Source organism: Mauremys reevesii, linkage group 1, assembly GCF_016161935.1.
Source record: "Mauremys reevesii isolate NIE-2019 linkage group 1, ASM1616193v1, whole genome shotgun sequence".
Classification (NCBI taxonomy): Eukaryota; Metazoa; Chordata; order Testudines; family Geoemydidae; genus Mauremys; species Mauremys reevesii.
Genome location: NC_052623.1, coordinates 102,249,234 through 102,267,387, shown reverse-complemented (window position 1 = coordinate 102,267,387; position 18,154 = coordinate 102,249,234). Strand labels below are relative to the sequence as shown.

General features: G+C 40.4%; 1 protein-coding gene and 1 long non-coding RNA gene across 16 annotated transcripts in view; one reads left to right on the top strand and one right to left on the bottom strand.

Annotated features, from left to right (window-relative positions):
* The window catches only part of LOC120369305, a 128,172-nt gene that overhangs the window by 83,045 nt on the left and 26,973 nt on the right, over nucleotides 1-18,154 (bottom strand). For 14 of the 15 annotated variants that reach the window (XR_005583077.1, XR_005583085.1, XR_005583084.1 and 11 more), the window contains 3 exons: nucleotides 17,753-17,787; nucleotides 14,012-14,159; nucleotides 4,720-4,807 (listed from right to left, as the gene is read on the bottom strand). This is a non-coding gene — a long non-coding RNA (uncharacterized LOC120369305). The remainder of the gene's footprint in view (nucleotides 1-4,719; nucleotides 4,808-14,011; nucleotides 14,160-17,752; nucleotides 17,788-18,154) is intronic. The other variant, XR_005583056.1, reaches the window with a different exon arrangement.
* SLC15A1 (solute carrier family 15 member 1) overlaps nucleotides 1-18,154 on the top strand; it is a 53,058-nt gene that overhangs the window by 20,484 nt on the left and 14,420 nt on the right. Inside the window, exons 8-17 of the mRNA XM_039482412.1 lie at nucleotides 1,399-1,482; nucleotides 3,121-3,203; nucleotides 4,289-4,375; nucleotides 7,623-7,712; nucleotides 8,362-8,406; nucleotides 8,516-8,548; nucleotides 8,671-8,759; nucleotides 12,565-12,646; nucleotides 14,043-14,168; nucleotides 17,863-18,009. Of these exons, the coding sequence (XP_039338346.1) occupies nucleotides 1,399-1,482; nucleotides 3,121-3,203; nucleotides 4,289-4,375; nucleotides 7,623-7,712; nucleotides 8,362-8,406; nucleotides 8,516-8,548; nucleotides 8,671-8,759; nucleotides 12,565-12,646; nucleotides 14,043-14,168; nucleotides 17,863-18,009 (866 nt within the window). The remainder of the gene's footprint in view (nucleotides 1-1,398; nucleotides 1,483-3,120; nucleotides 3,204-4,288; nucleotides 4,376-7,622; nucleotides 7,713-8,361; nucleotides 8,407-8,515; nucleotides 8,549-8,670; nucleotides 8,760-12,564; nucleotides 12,647-14,042; nucleotides 14,169-17,862; nucleotides 18,010-18,154) is intronic.

Genomic DNA, 18,154 nt, shown 5'->3' with positions numbered 1-18,154 from the left:
ATATCAATATTGCAAAACCTCACTGTCATAGTTGATGGTAATGGGCATCTTTCTTGGCAGTCTCAGAGAGGCTAAAAATTGAATGACCATGGAGACTGCACTACTTTCACACCTGATAGGAAGATGGGGAAGCCAGCACTGCTGCTGTGACTCTTGTAGCTCAAAGAAGGCTTTGTTCTACAGTGATATTTAACACAGCATCTTTTAAATCACCACTAAAATCATCAAAAAAGGAGAGGAAAATATCATTAGATTTCTCTATTTTGTGGGGGGAAGAGGGAAAGAAGAAAGGGAGCTTTTTATTCAGAGGCTTAAGGGTATTACAGAAGATGCACATATACAGTGGCGGCTCCAGGCCCCAGCATGCCAAGCATGTGCTTGGGGCGGCATGCTGCGGGGGGCGCTCTGCTGGTCATCGGGAGGGCGGCAGGCAGGGCTCCGATGGACCTCCAGCAGGCGTGCCTGCGGAGGGTCCGCTGGTCCCGTGGCTTAGGTGGAGCCGCGGGACCAGCGGACCCTCCGCAGGCACGCCTGCGGGAGGTCCACCGGAGCCACGGGACCGGCGACCAGCAGAGCGCCCCCCACAGCATGCCGCCGTGCTTGGTGCGGCAAAATGTCTAGAGCCGCCCCTGCACATACACACCTAAAATATACAACAAATTAAGTCAAAATTTTACTACTATCAAAATGGAAATTTTTATGTGTTCTAATTATAAAGGTCTCATTGATTTTTCTTTAATGGAAGTGACGTCCTGCTAAATGTAAAACAAATGCTAAATCATCAGTATCTGGGTTCATTCCTTAATAAACTGTACATGATTAAATATACTTGTTTTTCTGTCCTTTCTTTCTATGTTTAACTCTGATTACATAGTGTAGTGACTATACACACATGTACACACATACATCTGTAAGTGGAGTATGTGTTGCGCTGTATGATGGATTATAGATTTTATTGGCATGACTTTGGAATGGCTGCTTTCTCAAGAATGGCAAAGCCACGAGAGAATTATACAAATGATCCCAAATAAATGTAGCTCAGACTTGGACCTTTCGATTTCTGGCATTCTATTCCAGTTCATTGCTGTCATTTTATTAGTCAACACAATTTGCTATCCTTCCTAGGATAGATGGCAGATGAGCATATGAAAAAATATGAGAGACCCTTCTTTTCTGGTATGTCATTGAAAATTCCTTCTGTGGTTTGAACAGAAAGAGTCAACCAAAAGAAGAAAGATAGGACTTTATTTAATGGTTTGACTAGAAGGCTGACTAAACTGTCAGAGCAAGACAGATTAGTTGCTAGCAGGCTAGTATACTCCTAGGTAAATTTTATAGCTTTAATGCTAGCTGACACTAGTATACAAAACTCTGTCTAACACTTTTTAATTCCTTCAGGAGAAGAATGTGGAATTCACACCAAGCAACAGTGTTACCCACTGGCCTTTGGAGTGCCTGCCGCACTCATGGCTGTTTCATTGAGTATGTTGCATGTTTTCCATTTTATTTATTGCATAAATTCTCTTTATTATATTGGCGACTTTTTATACAAGGGGAAATAAGACTATTTGCTTAGAAATGTGGAGTTAAAGGGAGAGGCTGCCTTGTTCTTTATAATCCAGGATTCCTGATGTAGCATTGGCATAACTGCCAATTAACACCATACAGATAAATATATTTGCATGGTAGAAAGCTCCATATATTGTAATTGCTTGGGTGTACTGCTGCAGTCTAAAAAGGTAAAATATAAATATACATGTACCACTGGTCAGGAGTTACATAGTATTATGGACAAGGTTCAAACTATGACAGAAATATTAAAGTAGAAAATTGATGGACTACATCTCCTCAGGTTACTAGTCCTGACTCCTTCACAATATCCCAAAACCTGATCGGGGGTAAGAGAGTTCTCATATTAGAGGTACAAATGAAGGGTTAGGCTTGATACCTTTGCTTTGGAAATAGCAGTCAAATCAAAATCTGATAATTAAGGAGAAATTGTCTAATAAAAATAGTTTTACTATTAAGGGTCAAATTGTGGCCTGGCCTGCATGGCAGTGCTAGGGCTTAAGGGAGTGCAAGATGTGTCCCCGTATGCCCCTGCACCAGCTACCCACATCATGGGTGATTGCACCAGAGGAGAAGCAAGATCCACAGAGCTATTACATCCCTCTTCATGCACGTGGATGTGAGTGGGCAGAGCCTTGTTTCCACCCCCCACAATGTACATTGCTGTGCCAGCATGTCAGGGAGCCTGCTCTGTACCTGCTATAGATCTGGTGCAGTTTATTCCCTTCCTGGAGCAGCGGGGGAACTCCCATGAGAGCTGCTCCAGAGGCAGCACAAGAACATACTGCCCCTTATCTGTGTTCATGACAAAACCTCAAATAAACCCTAAATGTTCTGCATGACATAGTTTGCTTTAGCTTATGTGGTACTATTTGGAGCATTCATGGGCAGTAAATAAATGTGAAAGCTTTAAATAAGGGAGGTTTTTCAAAGCTGTCATCAAATATTCAAGATTAAGATGAGCACAGAATACAAAATATATTAATACAGTAACTGCAGATGCATTGGTGAAATATTGCATTGTCCTTCTGTATCTAACCATTTACTTGCTTATGAAAAACCACTGCATTTTATCAGCTGCACTGCTCAATGAGCATTGCAGTACAAAGACCAAGGAATTATTTTGTTATAAGAAGCCTCTCAGAGTTCCATAGAGGATAAAATAGCTGCAATATCCAATAAACTTGCTCTTCCAAAATTACATCTTTAATTATAGCTTGTATTAGGGAAATACAGCAGGCCCAGACCTAAGGTCCCCATCTGTTTTGTTTTGTTTTTGTCCTTACTCAGGCAAACTGCCTACTCACTGAAGACATCAGATGTTTGCCTGAATAAGGACTGCATAAGAATCTGTTTAAAAGTCTGATAAAGTATATTGGATTGATTAAAAATTAATTGAAAAATATGTTAACTGTTTTATTGCTCTTTACAGTGCTGTTTCCCACTCAGGCTTGGGTTGTTTTAACCTCTTTGTCATTATGTTTTGTATACCAAAGTATTTTCCTCTAGTTTCAGTCAATCCTGAAATGTTTTTCTGTTTACTTATTGTAGTGGTGTTCATACTTGGAAGCAAAATGTACAAGAAAGGTCATCCTCAAGGCAATATAATGCTCGAGGTTTCCAAATGCGTTGGAGTAAGTAATGCCAGACTACCTGGAAAAGCGTGGCTGGACTTTTCAAATGGAGTTGGTCTTTATCACTTATCAATAATTTTTATGACATTCATAAACTTTGTAGTTTGCAAACTGTTTTATTCCATTTCAGTCAGGATTAAAATTCCATCATAATGTTGCAGGTTTTTCAGTCACAATTAATCTGATCTTTTGGTGTAAAAGAAGATTCTGAGTTTTTGAGACTTACTCTGATTTCTGTTTGTTTTTCTTAATTGAGCCTAATGAGTTGTATGACACACGCACACGCACACATACATATTAAATTCTCCTGCGTTGACTTAATTTCAAATCAGCCACTTTTTAACAATCCAGCTGCTAAAGTCTCTTAATTTCAGTAAATGTTAGTTGTTATTATGTAGCTAGTTAGTTGTATTATCATGGTTCCTTGAGGCCTCAAGCAAGATCAGGATACAACTGTGATAGAGACTTCAGTGGGGCTTAATGCAGGTTCCTTCAATCCTGACCTGTAGTAACCCCGTTATTCCAGTCCTGTGCTCCCCACATACAGGTCTGCCAGTGTAACTCTAGCACAGCTACATAATATTTGTTGTTGGCATGAGGAATTCATTAGAAAATACATATTAATATTTAATGTAAACAAAATTTATCTTTAAAGTGTAATTCCATTCTGAAGAATTGCTGTGTAAAACTGAAACTATCTTCTTATTTTATTAAACATTGAAAGTGTACTCTGCAAAAACCTGTGTAGACAAGGCCTCAGAGAATTCCCAGTAGCACCCAGTGTTAAGAGGCACTACCTATTTTTCTGAATTGCTTGGTTTCCTCTAATATTGGGAATGTTTTCCTGAATCCAAGACATATGAGACATATAGCAGAACACTTCCTTTAAGTGTTTAAAACAGTTTCTTAGAAACATTCACCTTTTAATAATAATAATCAAAATAAATTTAAAAGAATATAAATTGATCTGAAAGAAAGTTTCTCTTATTATGTCACTTTAACCTTGTAGTTACAAATATTTGTTGCGTCATGTTTAAATGGTATTCAGTGTAATTAATCCAAATTTATTAATGTTCTTTTCACAGTTTGCTGTCAAAAACAGATTTCAGCATCGCAGAAAACAGTTCCCCAAAAGAGAACACTGGCTGGACTGGGCTAGTGAAAAGTATGATGTAAGTATCATTTGTGTGTGCATGATCACGTGTGCATGGATAGATAGATAATGCCTTCCTCCCTTTTTTCTTTTTTGTTCCACCTGCCTTGTTCACTAGTTATGCAACCCCATACCAAATACCAGGGGAGCTAATGCTGTGTCTGTCTACAGTAATCAGAAGCTAGTGTTCTAGCTAGATCTTACTGCTCTGGCAAGATAGGATGTTTACCATCATGGCTTAATGTAGCTTCAGATTGTCCTCCAGGTATCAGGGCTTTGTGCATGATCACATATTTCACTGAGGAAACTCTAGTGGGCTGAACATAAATGTATTTCTCTCTAAGAACAAATACTTAAAATTACCTGGTAGCAGTTTCAATATGATAGCAAGTATTTTATCTCCAGGGTAGATTTTATGGCCTTGATATAAACGATCCAGCTTCAAAATACACTTTGAATGAAAACACACAATATATATGATAACACATGCAAACAATGCACATTACATTAATGAGGATTATAGTCAATGCCCTGTGGACTCCATGGTCATTAAATTTGTCAGAGAATTCACTCCTATCTGCAGAATTGTGCTCCAGAATCTAAGCTTACATTAAAAAAATATAAGGGGAGTAGTGTCAATGTGGCCTAGTGACTAGGGTACTGGTCTAGGACTTAGAAGACCTGGGTTCTGTTCCTGGCTATGCCACTGGTTTAGCAGGGGGATAACTCAGTGGTTTGAGCATTGGCTTGCTAAACTCCGGGCTGTGAGCTCAATCCTTGGGAGGGCCACCTCCAGGGTTTTGGCCACCCCAAGCAGCAAAAAAAAATAAAAGCCACGATCACAATCAGCTCTACCGCCACCGCTTCAGTCGCGATTCAGCAGCTGGTCTTTTGCTCCAAGAGGGACCAAGGAACCCACTGCCAAATTGCCGCCGAAGAGCCGAACGTGCCGCACTTCTCCATTGGCTGCCCCAAGCACCTGCGTGCTGGGCTGGTGCCTGGAGCCAGCCCTGCATTTAGGGATCTGGGGCAAAAAAAATCTGTCTGGGAATTGGTCCTGCTTTGAGCAGGGGGTTGGACTAGTTGACCTCCTGAGGTCCCTTCCAACCCTAATTTAAAAAAAAAATCCTCAGTTGGTGAAATTATCATAGGCCCCTCAAAACCAATGACCTATAACAATTTACAGCAGCTGAGGTTCCTAGCCTCCATGCTTGTGAAAACAAGCTTAAAAATATGAATCACGTGTAGTCAATGCAGTAATGTGTTGCTTTGCACAGGTCCTTCATTATAATATTTCATCCCTTCATTGGTAATCCATACTGAGTTCAAACTCCTTGTCATGGCTTTTAAAGCCTTACAGCTATTCACCCCCAATCTATATGTCTCCTTTTAGGTGGCCTTCTGCACTCCCTGATGATTTTTCAATGGTGACACAAATCTCAACCTCCCTTCTGTCTCCTCTCTGATTCCTGCCTACATGACATCTTCCATGTAGCCCCCGTTCATTGAAAACACTCCTCAAAAACACCTCATCGTTCAAGTCCCTCTTAAAAATTTGTTTCTGAAACATCATCTATCAGAAATGAGATAAAATAACACAAACTAACAAAAACAAAGTCTAGTTCAATGTAACCATCACATATATGTACAGACCTTTCTGAGTAACAGTGAACTTTATTTACATAACCTCTCTTGTCCTTTCTCCACACACACACTTGCACACGTTTTGTCCGTTTTTGTCCGTTCGTTAAAAGACAGGGAATAAAGAGTAGGAATAAATGGTAAATTTTCAGAATGGAGAGGGGTAACTAGTGGTGTTCCCCAAGGGTCAGTCCTAGGACCAATCCTATTCAACTTATTCATAAATGATCTGGAGAAAGGAGTAAAAAGTGAGGTGGCAAAGTTTGCAGATGATACTAAAATGCTCAAAATAGTTAAGACCAAAGCAGACTCTGAAGAACTTCAAAAAGATCTCACAAAACTAAGTGATTGGGCAACAAAATGGCAAATGAAATTTAATGTGGATAAATGTAAAGTAATGCACATTGGGAAAAATAATCCCAACTATACATACAATATGATGGGGCTAATTTAGCTACAACTAATCAGGAAAAAGATCTTGGAGTCATCGTGGATAGTTCTCTGAAGACAACCACACACTGTGCAGCAGCAGTAAAAAAAGGATGTTAGGAATCATTAAAAGGGGATAGAGAATAAGACGGAGAATATCTTATTGCCCTTATATAAATCCATGGTACGCCCACATCTTGAATACTGCGTACAGATGTGGTCTCCTCATCTCAAATAAGATATATTGGCATTAGAAAAGGTTTAGAGAAAGGCAACTAAAATAATTAGGGGTTTGGAATGGGTCCCATATGAGCAGAGATTAAAGAGGCTAGGACTTTTCAGCTTGGAAAAGAGGAGACTAAGGGGGGATATGATAGAGGTATATAAAATCATGAGTGATGTGTAGAAAGTGAATAAGGAAAAGTTATTTACTTGTTCCCATAATATAAGAACTAGGGATTACCAAATGAAATTAATGGGCAGCAGGTTTAAAACAAATAAAAGGAAGTTCTTCTTCACACAGCACACAGTCAGCTTGTGGAACTCCTTGCCTGAGGAGGTTGTGAAGGCTAGGACTATAACAGGGTTTAAAAGAGAACTGGATAAATTCATGGAGGTTAAGTCCATTAATGGCTATTAACCAGAATGGGTAAGGAATGGTGTCCCTAGCCTCTGTTTGTCAGAGGGTGGTGATGGACGGCAGGAGAGAGATCACTTGATCATTACCTGTTAGGTTCACTCCCTCTGGGGCACCTGGCATTGGCCACTGTCAGTAGACAGGATACTGGGCTGGATGGACCTTTGGTCTGACCCACTACGGCCATTCTTATGTTCTTATGTTATGTTCTTATCTTCACCTTAATTTAGGCCCCAGTAGTGCAAAGACTTACACATGTGCTTAACTTTAAAGGACTGTAAATAATTCCATTGAAGTCTAAAGTACTACTTACAATCTGTAAAGTTTAGCATGTGTCTAAGTCTTGCATGATCAGGACCTTTGTTTCTAATGTGAATTAAAATATGATATGAATAGCAATAGTATGAATAAAATATGAATAATAGTAATAGTCTTAGTATATAGATATAAACACACATATATATATATGTTTTATATATATAAAAAACTTGTGGTTTTGTTGAATTTACCTATTTTTAGCAACTTTTTTTTTTTTTTTTTTTACTGTTCTTCACTATAGAAACGACTTATTACACAAACTAAGATGGTCTTGAGGGTACTTTTCCTGTATATTCCTCTCCCCATGTTCTGGGCACTTTTTGATCAGCAGGTAAGGTAGAAAAAAAGTGTAATTTTTTTGCAAGTACATGTACAATTATATTCAGTCATTATGTTGTGAAATCAGTGGGCAGAATTTAAACTGGTGATAATGAAAAATGGTACTTATGAATTACATAGTTATTCATATACTGTACCTATTAAGTTATTTTATTTCTCTCTCCTATTATATACTAGCTGCTTCTTGTAAAGTTTTAAGTGTATGATCAATTAATATTTCAAACATATATATATTACAAAATAATCTAAGTTGACACAATGTCAGCAAAAATATTAAAGATAAAATCCTCATCCTGGTTCCAGCTCTTATATGCTGGGTAAAAAAGACTGGAGCAGCATAAAAGGCCTCTAAAAGCCCCAGTTCTGTCTGGGGGAGGATTCCCCCAGTGCAGACACTATGGAAGACAGCCATAAAGCTACCCTCCAAAGACCCCATTGCAAGTCCAACATTTTCCTTTAGTAGTTCAGGTTCAGACCTTTGTCAAAGAATGACAGAGAAGGAAGTAATCCTAAGGAAAGTTTTTTTCTTCCTTTATTATTGATTCCCCACCCACTCTATTCTTCCCTTTCTAAAAAAATTCAGGAGTAACTAGAGCAGATTGCTTTATTGTAGTATTTCATTATGACTTTGTTTTATTAAGGGATCAAGATGGACATTACAAGCCACAACAATGGATGGAAACTTTGTAGGTTATTTTAACTTTAAGTTTTAAAGAATTATTGACATTTCATTTGTTCTTATGCATTTTGTCAGTCTTCTAATATTAAAATATATTTACCTTTTCTTTTCCTTAGGGAGCTATTCAGATCCAGCCAGACCAGATGCAGGTACACGAAACTAAATTTGTGATATTTTTAAATATTCCTCAAAGACTTTTTTTTAAATCACTATTTTAAAAAAGTCTTTGGAAAGTGCTTAACTTCTTTTTCTGGATTTTTACATTCAACAGACCGTGAACCCGATTCTGATTGTTGTTATGGTCCCAATTGTAGACGCTGTGGTTTATCCTTTAATTAAAAAATGCCACTTCAATTTCACGTAAGTTAATTCATATGCCTGATTTAATATTTAGGTGTATTTTAATGATTTATCTTAAAGTGCTGTGTTGATAATATTGTGACAGAGCAAGCTTTCACTAAGATAAGGAAATACAAGGTGTAGAACTATTAATAATGAGTTAATATAAAAAGTATTTTATGTTACTGAAACACTCAGGGCTTGGCTACACTTGCGAGTTAGAGTACATTAAAGTAGGCCCGGGTGCCCTAATTCCCGACCTGTCCACACTGGCAAGGCACATAGAGCGCTCTGACTCCTCAGCTAGAGCGTTCCTGGCAGGGGCAGCTCTAGTAATTTCGCCGCCCCAAGCACAGCGGCACGCCGCGGGGGGCACGCTGGCGGTCGCCGGTCCCGCGGCTCCGGTGGACCTCCTACAGACGTGCCTGCGGAGGGTCCGCCCCAAGCACGGCTGCGGGAAGTCCACTGGAGCCGCCTGCCGCCCTCCCGGCGACAGGCAGAGCGCCCCCTGCGGCATGCCGCCCCAAGCACGCGCTTGGCGTGCTGGGGTCTGGAGCTGGCCCTGGTTCCTGGTAACCCACTTTGGCAAGTGGAATAACATTTGCTGCGCCTTGGCTACAATGCCTGGCATCAGTGTGAATGAGGTGTTGCATTACTGTGCTCTGATTGGCCTCCGGAAATGTCCCATAATCCCTTTAAGTCAAGTGGCCACTCTTGTCATTGTTTTTGAATCACTGCAGGAATGCGGATATGCCCTTTCAAAACTCCATTTCTGACAGGCGGCATGCTTATCTGCTCTGAGACAAAGCAACCATTATTGTGGAATGCTGTTTGTGAGAGAAAGAGAGAGGTGGGGGGGTCTGCTGCTGTCTGAACTTACAAGACAGCATGCTGACATGCTCTCAGCCCCCCAAAAACCCACTCTCCCTCCCCCCACATACACACAACACACTCCCTGTCACACTCCACCCCACCTCCCCCATTTGAAAAGCACATTGCAGTCATTTGCATGCTGGGATAGCTGCCCATAATGCACCCCTCCCAATGCTGTTGCAAGTGCCGCAAATGTGGCCATGCCAGTGCGCTTGAAGCTGTCAGTCTGGACAGACTGCTGTGCTTTCCCTGCTGCGCTCTCCGAAGGCTGGTTTAACTCAAAGTGCTCTACGTCTGCAAGTGTAGCCGTGCCCTTAGTTGCAATCCTATATACAGCTCTAAGAACAAAGAGAAGGTGAACCCAGCTGCAGGGGGCAAACTACAGAGTGGAGATGAAATCCTGCCCCCCTTGAAGTCAATGCCATAAATCCAATTGACTTCAAGAGAACTAGGATTTCACCTTTGGTTTCTTCCTTCCTTCCTTCTTTCTTTCTGTTTTCTATTATAAAAAATAGACACATACTTACTCCTATCTTCTGGGAGTATCTTTTTGCCTCAGAATGGGAGAAGCCAGATATACTTTCTGATGGATCTTAGACAGCACTTTACATTGTGAGTAGAGCTGGCCAGGAATTTTTTGATTAATCACCTTTTTGTCAAAAAATGCCAATTCAGTGAAACCTAAACTGTTAGCAAAGTAGGGTCAGGTTCAACAAATTTCCTGACTCAAGTAAATGTTAAGAAAAAAAGTTTGGAAATAGAGTGTCAAAGTTAAAAATTTCATTTTTATGGTTCAAAATGACTACTTTCAAAATTTAAACTATTTAGACTGGAAAAAAAAAGAAGGGCAAAATCAAAACAAAAATTATCAAAACAGAATACTTTGACCCAAAATGGTAAAAATTTGTTTTTTTGGTTCATGACGATTTTTGAGATTTTAACTTTTTGCCCAGAATCAAGACAGGAAAAATTGTTGAAGTCTCAAAAATCTTAATGGAACAGAAAAACTATTTCCTCACCAGCTTTAGTTGAGAGTGTTGCTATGTATACCTTCATGTAGCATCATCTGTTACTAGCAATACAGCATGGATAGGAATGCAGTTTGGAAAGATGGAAAAGGTTCATTGGCTGAAACAACTAAGGGAAAAGGGTAGTTTTTCCCACTGAGTTAGCTCAATCAAGCTGGCTTAATAGGGTTTTCAAGTGTGTTGTTAGCTTGATTTGAGTTAACTCAATTGAAAAAACAGCTTTCCCCCTAAATCTAGATAATTCTATACACTATAAAATGGGTCTCCCATTTTTAGGAGTCATTCTAGGTTAAGACTCAGTGGCAGGAAGACAAAATTAGGCTAGAATTCAGCCAGATGCTCTCTCATAACTGAGTTTTAGGAAGGGGTGATTCATTATAAAGAAGCTACATGAATTTTGTTACTGGAATTTTTTAATTTATTAATTTATTGTTATGGGGTTTCAAATTAAAGTTCCCTGTTTTGGGTATTTACAGTATATTCCTGATTTTTTTCTGTGATTCTCTTGTTTTCCTCATTGATTTTATGTAAATCTAGAACCCATGTTTCTAGTACTACAACTGTGTAGTGTGCCCAACAAACAGTCACAACTTATGTATGGGCATTATTGATAAATTTAGTATCAAATAAAGAAATAGTAAGAGCAATTTAAAAATCAAATTTCCTGACTGTGTACTGTTCTTTTCTGACCCATTTATTACAGTTCGCTTTTATCCATTTATGAAAATTGTTGTGGGAATGTGAACTTCCCCTGTTGCAAACCTGCTGACCCTCCCATCCTCTTCCCACTAAGATTTTGATTACATCAGAGAGACATGTTTTATGTTCTTTACTGGCAATGGAAATTTTACTTGGCTCTTTCAGACATGGGCCCTCCACAGCCATCATTTGATGCCATAAATAGATAGTTTGCCCTAGACCAGGGATCGGCAACCTTTGGCAGGTTCAGCCGATCATGGCTCCCACTGGCCGCGGTTTGCCGCTCCAGGCCAATGGAGACATCGGGAAGCAGTGGACAGTACATCCCTCGGCCCGCACTGCTTCACGCATGCCAAAAGTTGCCGATCCCTGCCCTAGACTTAGGGGCGGCTCTAGCTTTTTTGCCGCCCCAAACACGGCAGTCAGGCAGCCTTCGGCGGCTTGCCTGCGGGAGGTCCCCAGTCCCGCGGATTTGACGGCTTGCCTGTGGGAGGTCCGCTGGTCCCGCAGATTCGGTGTACCTGCCGCCGAATCCACAGGACCAGCGGACCTCCCAGAGGTATGCCGCCAAAGGCTGCCTGAGTGCCGCCCTCGCAGGGACCGGCAGGCCGCCCCCCAAGGCTTGCCACCCCAGGCATGCGCTTGGAGCGCTCATGCTGCCGCTGCCTAGACTGACTTTTATTGCCATGGTACCAAATTTAATAATTTCTTAAAATGTCATTAGACCTAAAAACCATCTCTCTCTGAATTTTTTTAGTTCAGTACTTTTCAGATTTTAACATAGTTGTATATGCACAATAAGTAATCTTCCTTTTGTACAGGCCATAACTATGCACTTCTATAGCTCTTTTTATTCTTTGCAGCCTTATATGGATTAAGTTCCCTTTCTGAGTAAATCAGACTTTTTAGGTCAATTGTGCAAACCTAATAATTGTTCAGATGATGGCTAATCATAGAAATGAGCCATATAGATCTTGAGCAACAGATTATTAAACAGACTAGTGATGTCATTTCAAGGAGTCAGATTTCCCTAAAGGGTAACTGGGAACTAACACTGAGATATGTAAGGCTTAAAGGGGTATTTTCTGAAACTATATCAGTGCTCACAGGGTAATAATATACTATCAGTGGTCATCTTAATGTTCTCCATAATGAAATGGAAACTCACAGCTGAATTTTTGGATTAATACTACTCCTACAATTCATGTTTTTTGTTGCTATACTAGGCCCCTGAGGAAGATTACAGTTGGTATGTTTCTTGCATCTCTGGCTTTTGTTGCTGCTGCACTGGTACAAGTGCAAATCGATGTAAGTTAAGCCGAACACAGCCAAATTATGATATTGCTATTTAGCTTTTTAATTACTAAACAGATTTTGGTGAGAGTGCAAATGGTCCAAACCATGGCAATTAATCATTTCTTTCTATATGAATTAACCAAGAGTGTTTTTATAAAAAATAGAGGGAAGGACACATATTGGTATATATGTGTCATGGAATGTAATGTGATCTATGCTAAAATTAATAAGCTAGAAGAGTTCCTCAACAGCTTATCTGTCTTCGTTATGGGTTTTTAATTTTTATTGACGTTCAAAGTTTAAAATCAGAAGACTTGGTTGTTTGGTTTGTTGAAGAATACATTTGCACATCTCACCTTTTTTATTTGTTTTGAGTGGAGGGTAAGTGTGACACAACCCTAGAGCTATGTGATATCACAAATTAAGAGTGAAATGCTGTTGATTTAATGCGTGAATCCATTGGAATACACTGAGTTTTACTTTCAACATTGCTTGTTAAAGATAAGATTAAATGGCTAGATCTTCAGCTGGTGAATATAGTGTAGTTCCATGTTGCTTTATGTCCTGTTTTGAGAGGAGGGGGGGACTTAAATAGCCCTATGCTGGCTTTGTGCCCAGGGATGAACTTCACCCAAAATGATTAGCTACCTATAGAAATTTATTAAAAAGGCCAGAGAGCATTTTTTTTGTAGTGATATGTGCAGACAATGGAAAAGAGGATAACATTAAAAGCTAGGTAGGGTAGTACTTGTAGGAAAGAAATGAAAATACATATGGCTCTACCAAATCTCAGTGCACACAGGTACAAAGGCCATTTTATCCACTAATATGGTGGCTTCTTCGTGTCAGAATGGTTGGGAAGTGAAAATGGAGCCTGTTTCTCTCTTTGGCCTGAACACAGAGGGTCAGATACCTTCCTGCTGGAGGGTCCCACTTATGGTTACACCCTGGTTAGTCATCACCTGTTGTAAATGGGACAGAAGATAAGATGAAAGGGAATTCAGAAATATGGCCTGTTGTATACTGTGAGAAAGCCTTGGAGCCCCTGATGCCTGTACCCTGAGTCCCGAAGGGTCCTGATGTTGACAGCAAACAGAAGGAAAATGGATAAGAGGTGTATGGGGTTGTGGAAGTCTTGCTGAGAAAAAAGGAGTTCCTTTTCTTAGGCTTTCTAGTATAAAAGGTGAGGAAGCATACGGAAACATGTTGTCACCATGTGTGTTAATCACAGGTATTTGTTGTGCAAATGTCAATTTTCTTCATAAGTACTAAGGTCATTGTGATTATATTATATTATATTATATTATATTATATTATATTATATTATATTATATTATATTATATTAATAATTATATTATATTAGATTTATTACTTACTGTTTAATTTATTTCACTCTTTTTCACCAAGAAAACTCTTCCAGACTTCCCAAAAGAAGGGCAATCCCAAATCAAAGTAATAAATTTAGGCACTGATGTTGCAAAAGTTGACTTTGGCCCTGGAGTTGAAAATATGTCTGTGGAATCTCTGATGGCGGTAAGAAAGAGTAATGATTAGAGTTGGTAAAAAAAATTAAAACTTATTTTCTAAATTTTTCACAAGTTTTTTTTTAATATGTTTTGTATACTGAAAATCTGCATTTTAGTAAATGAAAAAATTGATAACCATTTCAACAATGTTTTTAAAAACTTTTAAATACAAATTTTGGGAAAAAAAGTCACTAATCATTTTGTAAAAAAACAGCTCTCTTACCCAGTAGCTACACCTTCCAACAAACCATTGATAACTACTCTTGAGTGTGGTCTTTATAGCAGTTTTGAAGCCATTTTATAGTAATTTCATCTAAAGTACATTTCCCTAGTTTGCTTATGAAAATATCATGTGGGACTATGTCAGAAGCCTTACTGAAATTAAGATATATCACATCTACTGCTTCTCACCTATCCACTAGGCCTGTAAACCTGTCAAATAAGGAAATTAGGTTGGTTTGAGATGATTTGGTCTTGACAAATCTATATTGGCTATTACTTATTACCCTATTATCCTCTAGTTGGTTACAAAGTTGATTTTTAATAATTTGTCTCAGTATCTTTCCAAGTATCGAAGTTAGGCTGACGGGTCTATAATTCCCTGTGTTTTCTTTGTTCCCCTTAAGGGCTGCCCATGTGGGGGCAGGCAAAAGAACCAGTTTGCCCTAAGCCCCCTCCTGAAGAGGGGCCTCCCAAACCAAGTGGTTTTGCAACCTGGTGCATAAGGTCACAGTGCCACTCAGTTTATGCCCAGCCACCCCTCCCTCATGACAGAGGGTTGGCTGGGCCAAACTTGAGTGATACTGCAGTGCCATGCTTCAGATTGCAATGCCTAGTGCAGGGAGCTAAGCCCATCCCCACAGGACAGGAGCTGCTGCTGCTGCAGGGTGAGTGCAGGACAGGCTTGCTCTCCAACTCCCCCTCCCACACTGGCCTCCCTTCAGTGTTTTTGCGCCCTTGGTTTAATGATTTCTGTGGCTGCAAATTTTTTGGAAGGGTGGGGGGCTCAGTTTCAGATTTTGCCCTGGGCCCCCCAAAACCTCTGTGCAGCCCTGGTCCCCTTTTTAATGATAGGTACTATATTTTCCCTTCTCTGGTCCTCTGGGACTTCACCCACCATCCTCCATGAGTTCTGACTAATGGTTCTGAGATTACTTTAGCTAGTTCCTTAAGTACCTTAGGTTGAATTTCATCAGGCCCTGGTGAATTGAATACGTCTAACTTATCTAAATATTCTTTAACCTATTCTTTCCCTATTTTGGCTTGTATTCCTTCCCTGATAGTAATATTAATTGTGTTAAATATCTGGTCACCATTAACCTTTTTAGTGAAGATTGAAGCAAAATAGATACTAAACACCTCAGCTTTTTGATGTCATCTCCTATTAGCCCTCCTTTCCTGCTAAACAGAGGACCAAAAAAGTTTATTAGCATGAGAAGCTGGTGAGAGTTATCAGGATTTAGTTTTATGTTTTCAGGCCATCCTGCTCTTCTTATCAACAAACAGTCTATTTCTTTCCTGCAGAAAGGGGAAGTCACTCTACATCCCTAACTTAGGTCAAATTTTCACTTCTATAGAAGTGATAGCTATGAAATAATGCTTCTGGAGGGACTGGGTGATTTTAAGGTTTAGCAGTGGGATGGAGAGTCTTCCACCTGTAGAGTATCAGTTCAAATCCAGTTCAGGATAGGTCTGTTGTGAATAAAAGTTATTACCCTCTGATGGCTAGTGGTTGGTCTTTGTGAAATTAGTTTATCATCTCAGTCCAGTTCTAGCTGACAAATATCCATATGCATTACTATTATTAATTTCTATTACAGTAGCACCGTGAGACTTCAACTGAAGTCAGGGGCCATTATCAGGGCCAGCTCCAGGCACCAGCATTCCAAGCTGGTGCTTGGGGTGGCATTCTGCAAGGGGCGGCAGTCCCTGTTGTTTTACCCCCAAGCAGCATGCCCAATTGCCACCGCGGAGGACGGGGGCAGTCCGTGTGCCCTTAGGGTGGCAGACGCGTTTCCGTGGTGAGGGCAATTGGGTGGCAGCTTCTATGTTTAGCTGTCCGGGGAGGCTTCAGCTAAACATAGAAGCTGCCGCCGAATTGCCGCGGCGGCCGAAACGCCCCTGCCACCCTAAGGGCACACGGACTGCCCCTGCCGTCTGCGGCGGCAATTCGGCACGCTGCTTGGGGTGGCGAAAACTGTAGAGCTGGCCCTGCCCATTGTACTTTACATACTCATAGTTAGGTCCCTATCAAATTCACAGCCATGAAAAACATGTCACAGACTCTGAAATTTGGTCTCCCCTGTGAAATCTCGCTATTGTAGGGGAGACCAGATTTCACAGAGTTGAGCGGCCGGAGAGCAGTGTCTGCTGGCCGGGAGCCCAGCTCTGAAGGAAGCAGCGATGCCAGCAGCAGTGCAGAAGTGAGGTGGCATGGTATTGGGGCGGGGCAGTGCTTGCCTTACAGGTGGGCAGGTGGGCTACTGTGCAGGGCCCCATGGTCAGGGGGGTGCCATGGTCAAACCCTCCCCCTCCCTACACACACACATAGCCTGCACAAGGATCCTTTAATTCCCAAGCACTGGGCTCCTGCTGCTAGTCCTGGAGGGGCTAGGGAAGGACAGGACTTCCTCTTCCTCTGCATGGGCCACTCCCAAGGCTTCATCTCAGATTCATCTCTGGTAACCTTCCCTGGATGCAGGAAGCTCCATGGTTGCTCGCTGGGAATCCAGCTCTAAAAGCAGTGCAGAAGTGCGTGTCACATGGTATGGTATTGCCATCCTTCATTCTGCTCTGCTGCTGGAGGTGGTGCTACTTTCAGGAGCTGGGCGCCCGGCCTGCAGCTGCCTTCTGGCTGCCCAGCTCTGAAGGCAGCATCATAATATCCCCCACAGCAATCCCGCAGTATTGGAATTCACATAACTGGTTCATTTCTTCCTTCACCCAGACTTCAGAGTACCAAGAATTTTATTAACAGCAGTATGTGGAAGTGCTAATAATTTTCTCTCTAAGTAAATTTGTTGCTCCCACCAGATGTTAAATTGATACACAGGCGTGAAGTCCTCTGTTTAACGATGGTACAGGTACAGCACCAACAGAGACAATACAGGATTTTCCACACGGCAGTGCCAATGTGCCTCAACCTTGTTCTGGAGGAAGCATTCAAGGATAGTGCAGCCTTCATACCATTCAGTCTTTGAATTGTCTGCTGAGACTTTCAACAAAGATGTTAACCAGTACCAGTTCTTATGGAGGTTTAGCAATGCAGAGATACTTCCTTTCCCACACTCTATGAGTAGGGCCCTACCAAAATCATGGTCCATTTTGGTCAATTTCATTGTCACAGGATTTAAAAAATCGTAAATTTAATGGTTTCAGATATTTAAATCTGAAATTTCATGGTATTGTAACCATGGGCGTCTCAACCCAAAATGGGATTGTGTTAGGGTGGAGAGGTCTGTGTGAAGAAATGAACCAAAACCATTTATGGACAAAATGATTACAGTGGTTTTAGATGCAGAAAACTGAACAAAAATCTTCAGTGGGATTTATGAGACATGTATGAAGTACCAGAGACCATGTGCAACATACCTAATAAATTTCAGAACTCTTGAGTCAGCAGGGTCCTGATAAATGCATAGACAGAATCACAGTTATGTGAATATACATAGCAAATGTTCTTTCTTTCTTTTTTTTTATAGACAAACTATATGACATTTGACACTACTAGCTTAAAAGGAATGAATATAGCCTATGGAAATCAAATCTTAAATCAGTCTCTTAATTTTCTGGGAAAAGAACGTCATACTCTTATACTAAAAAATTCAGGTGACATCCAAACTGAACTGGTAAGCTTGTTTAATTCCTAGTTAGTATATCTTTCCAATCTGCTTAAAGGGAGAGTTTTAATCTCAAGTGAAGTTTAATGTAATTTAATATATAGTTTAAACATTTCTGGATAAACATATATAATTTTAAATGGATGGTCTTAGT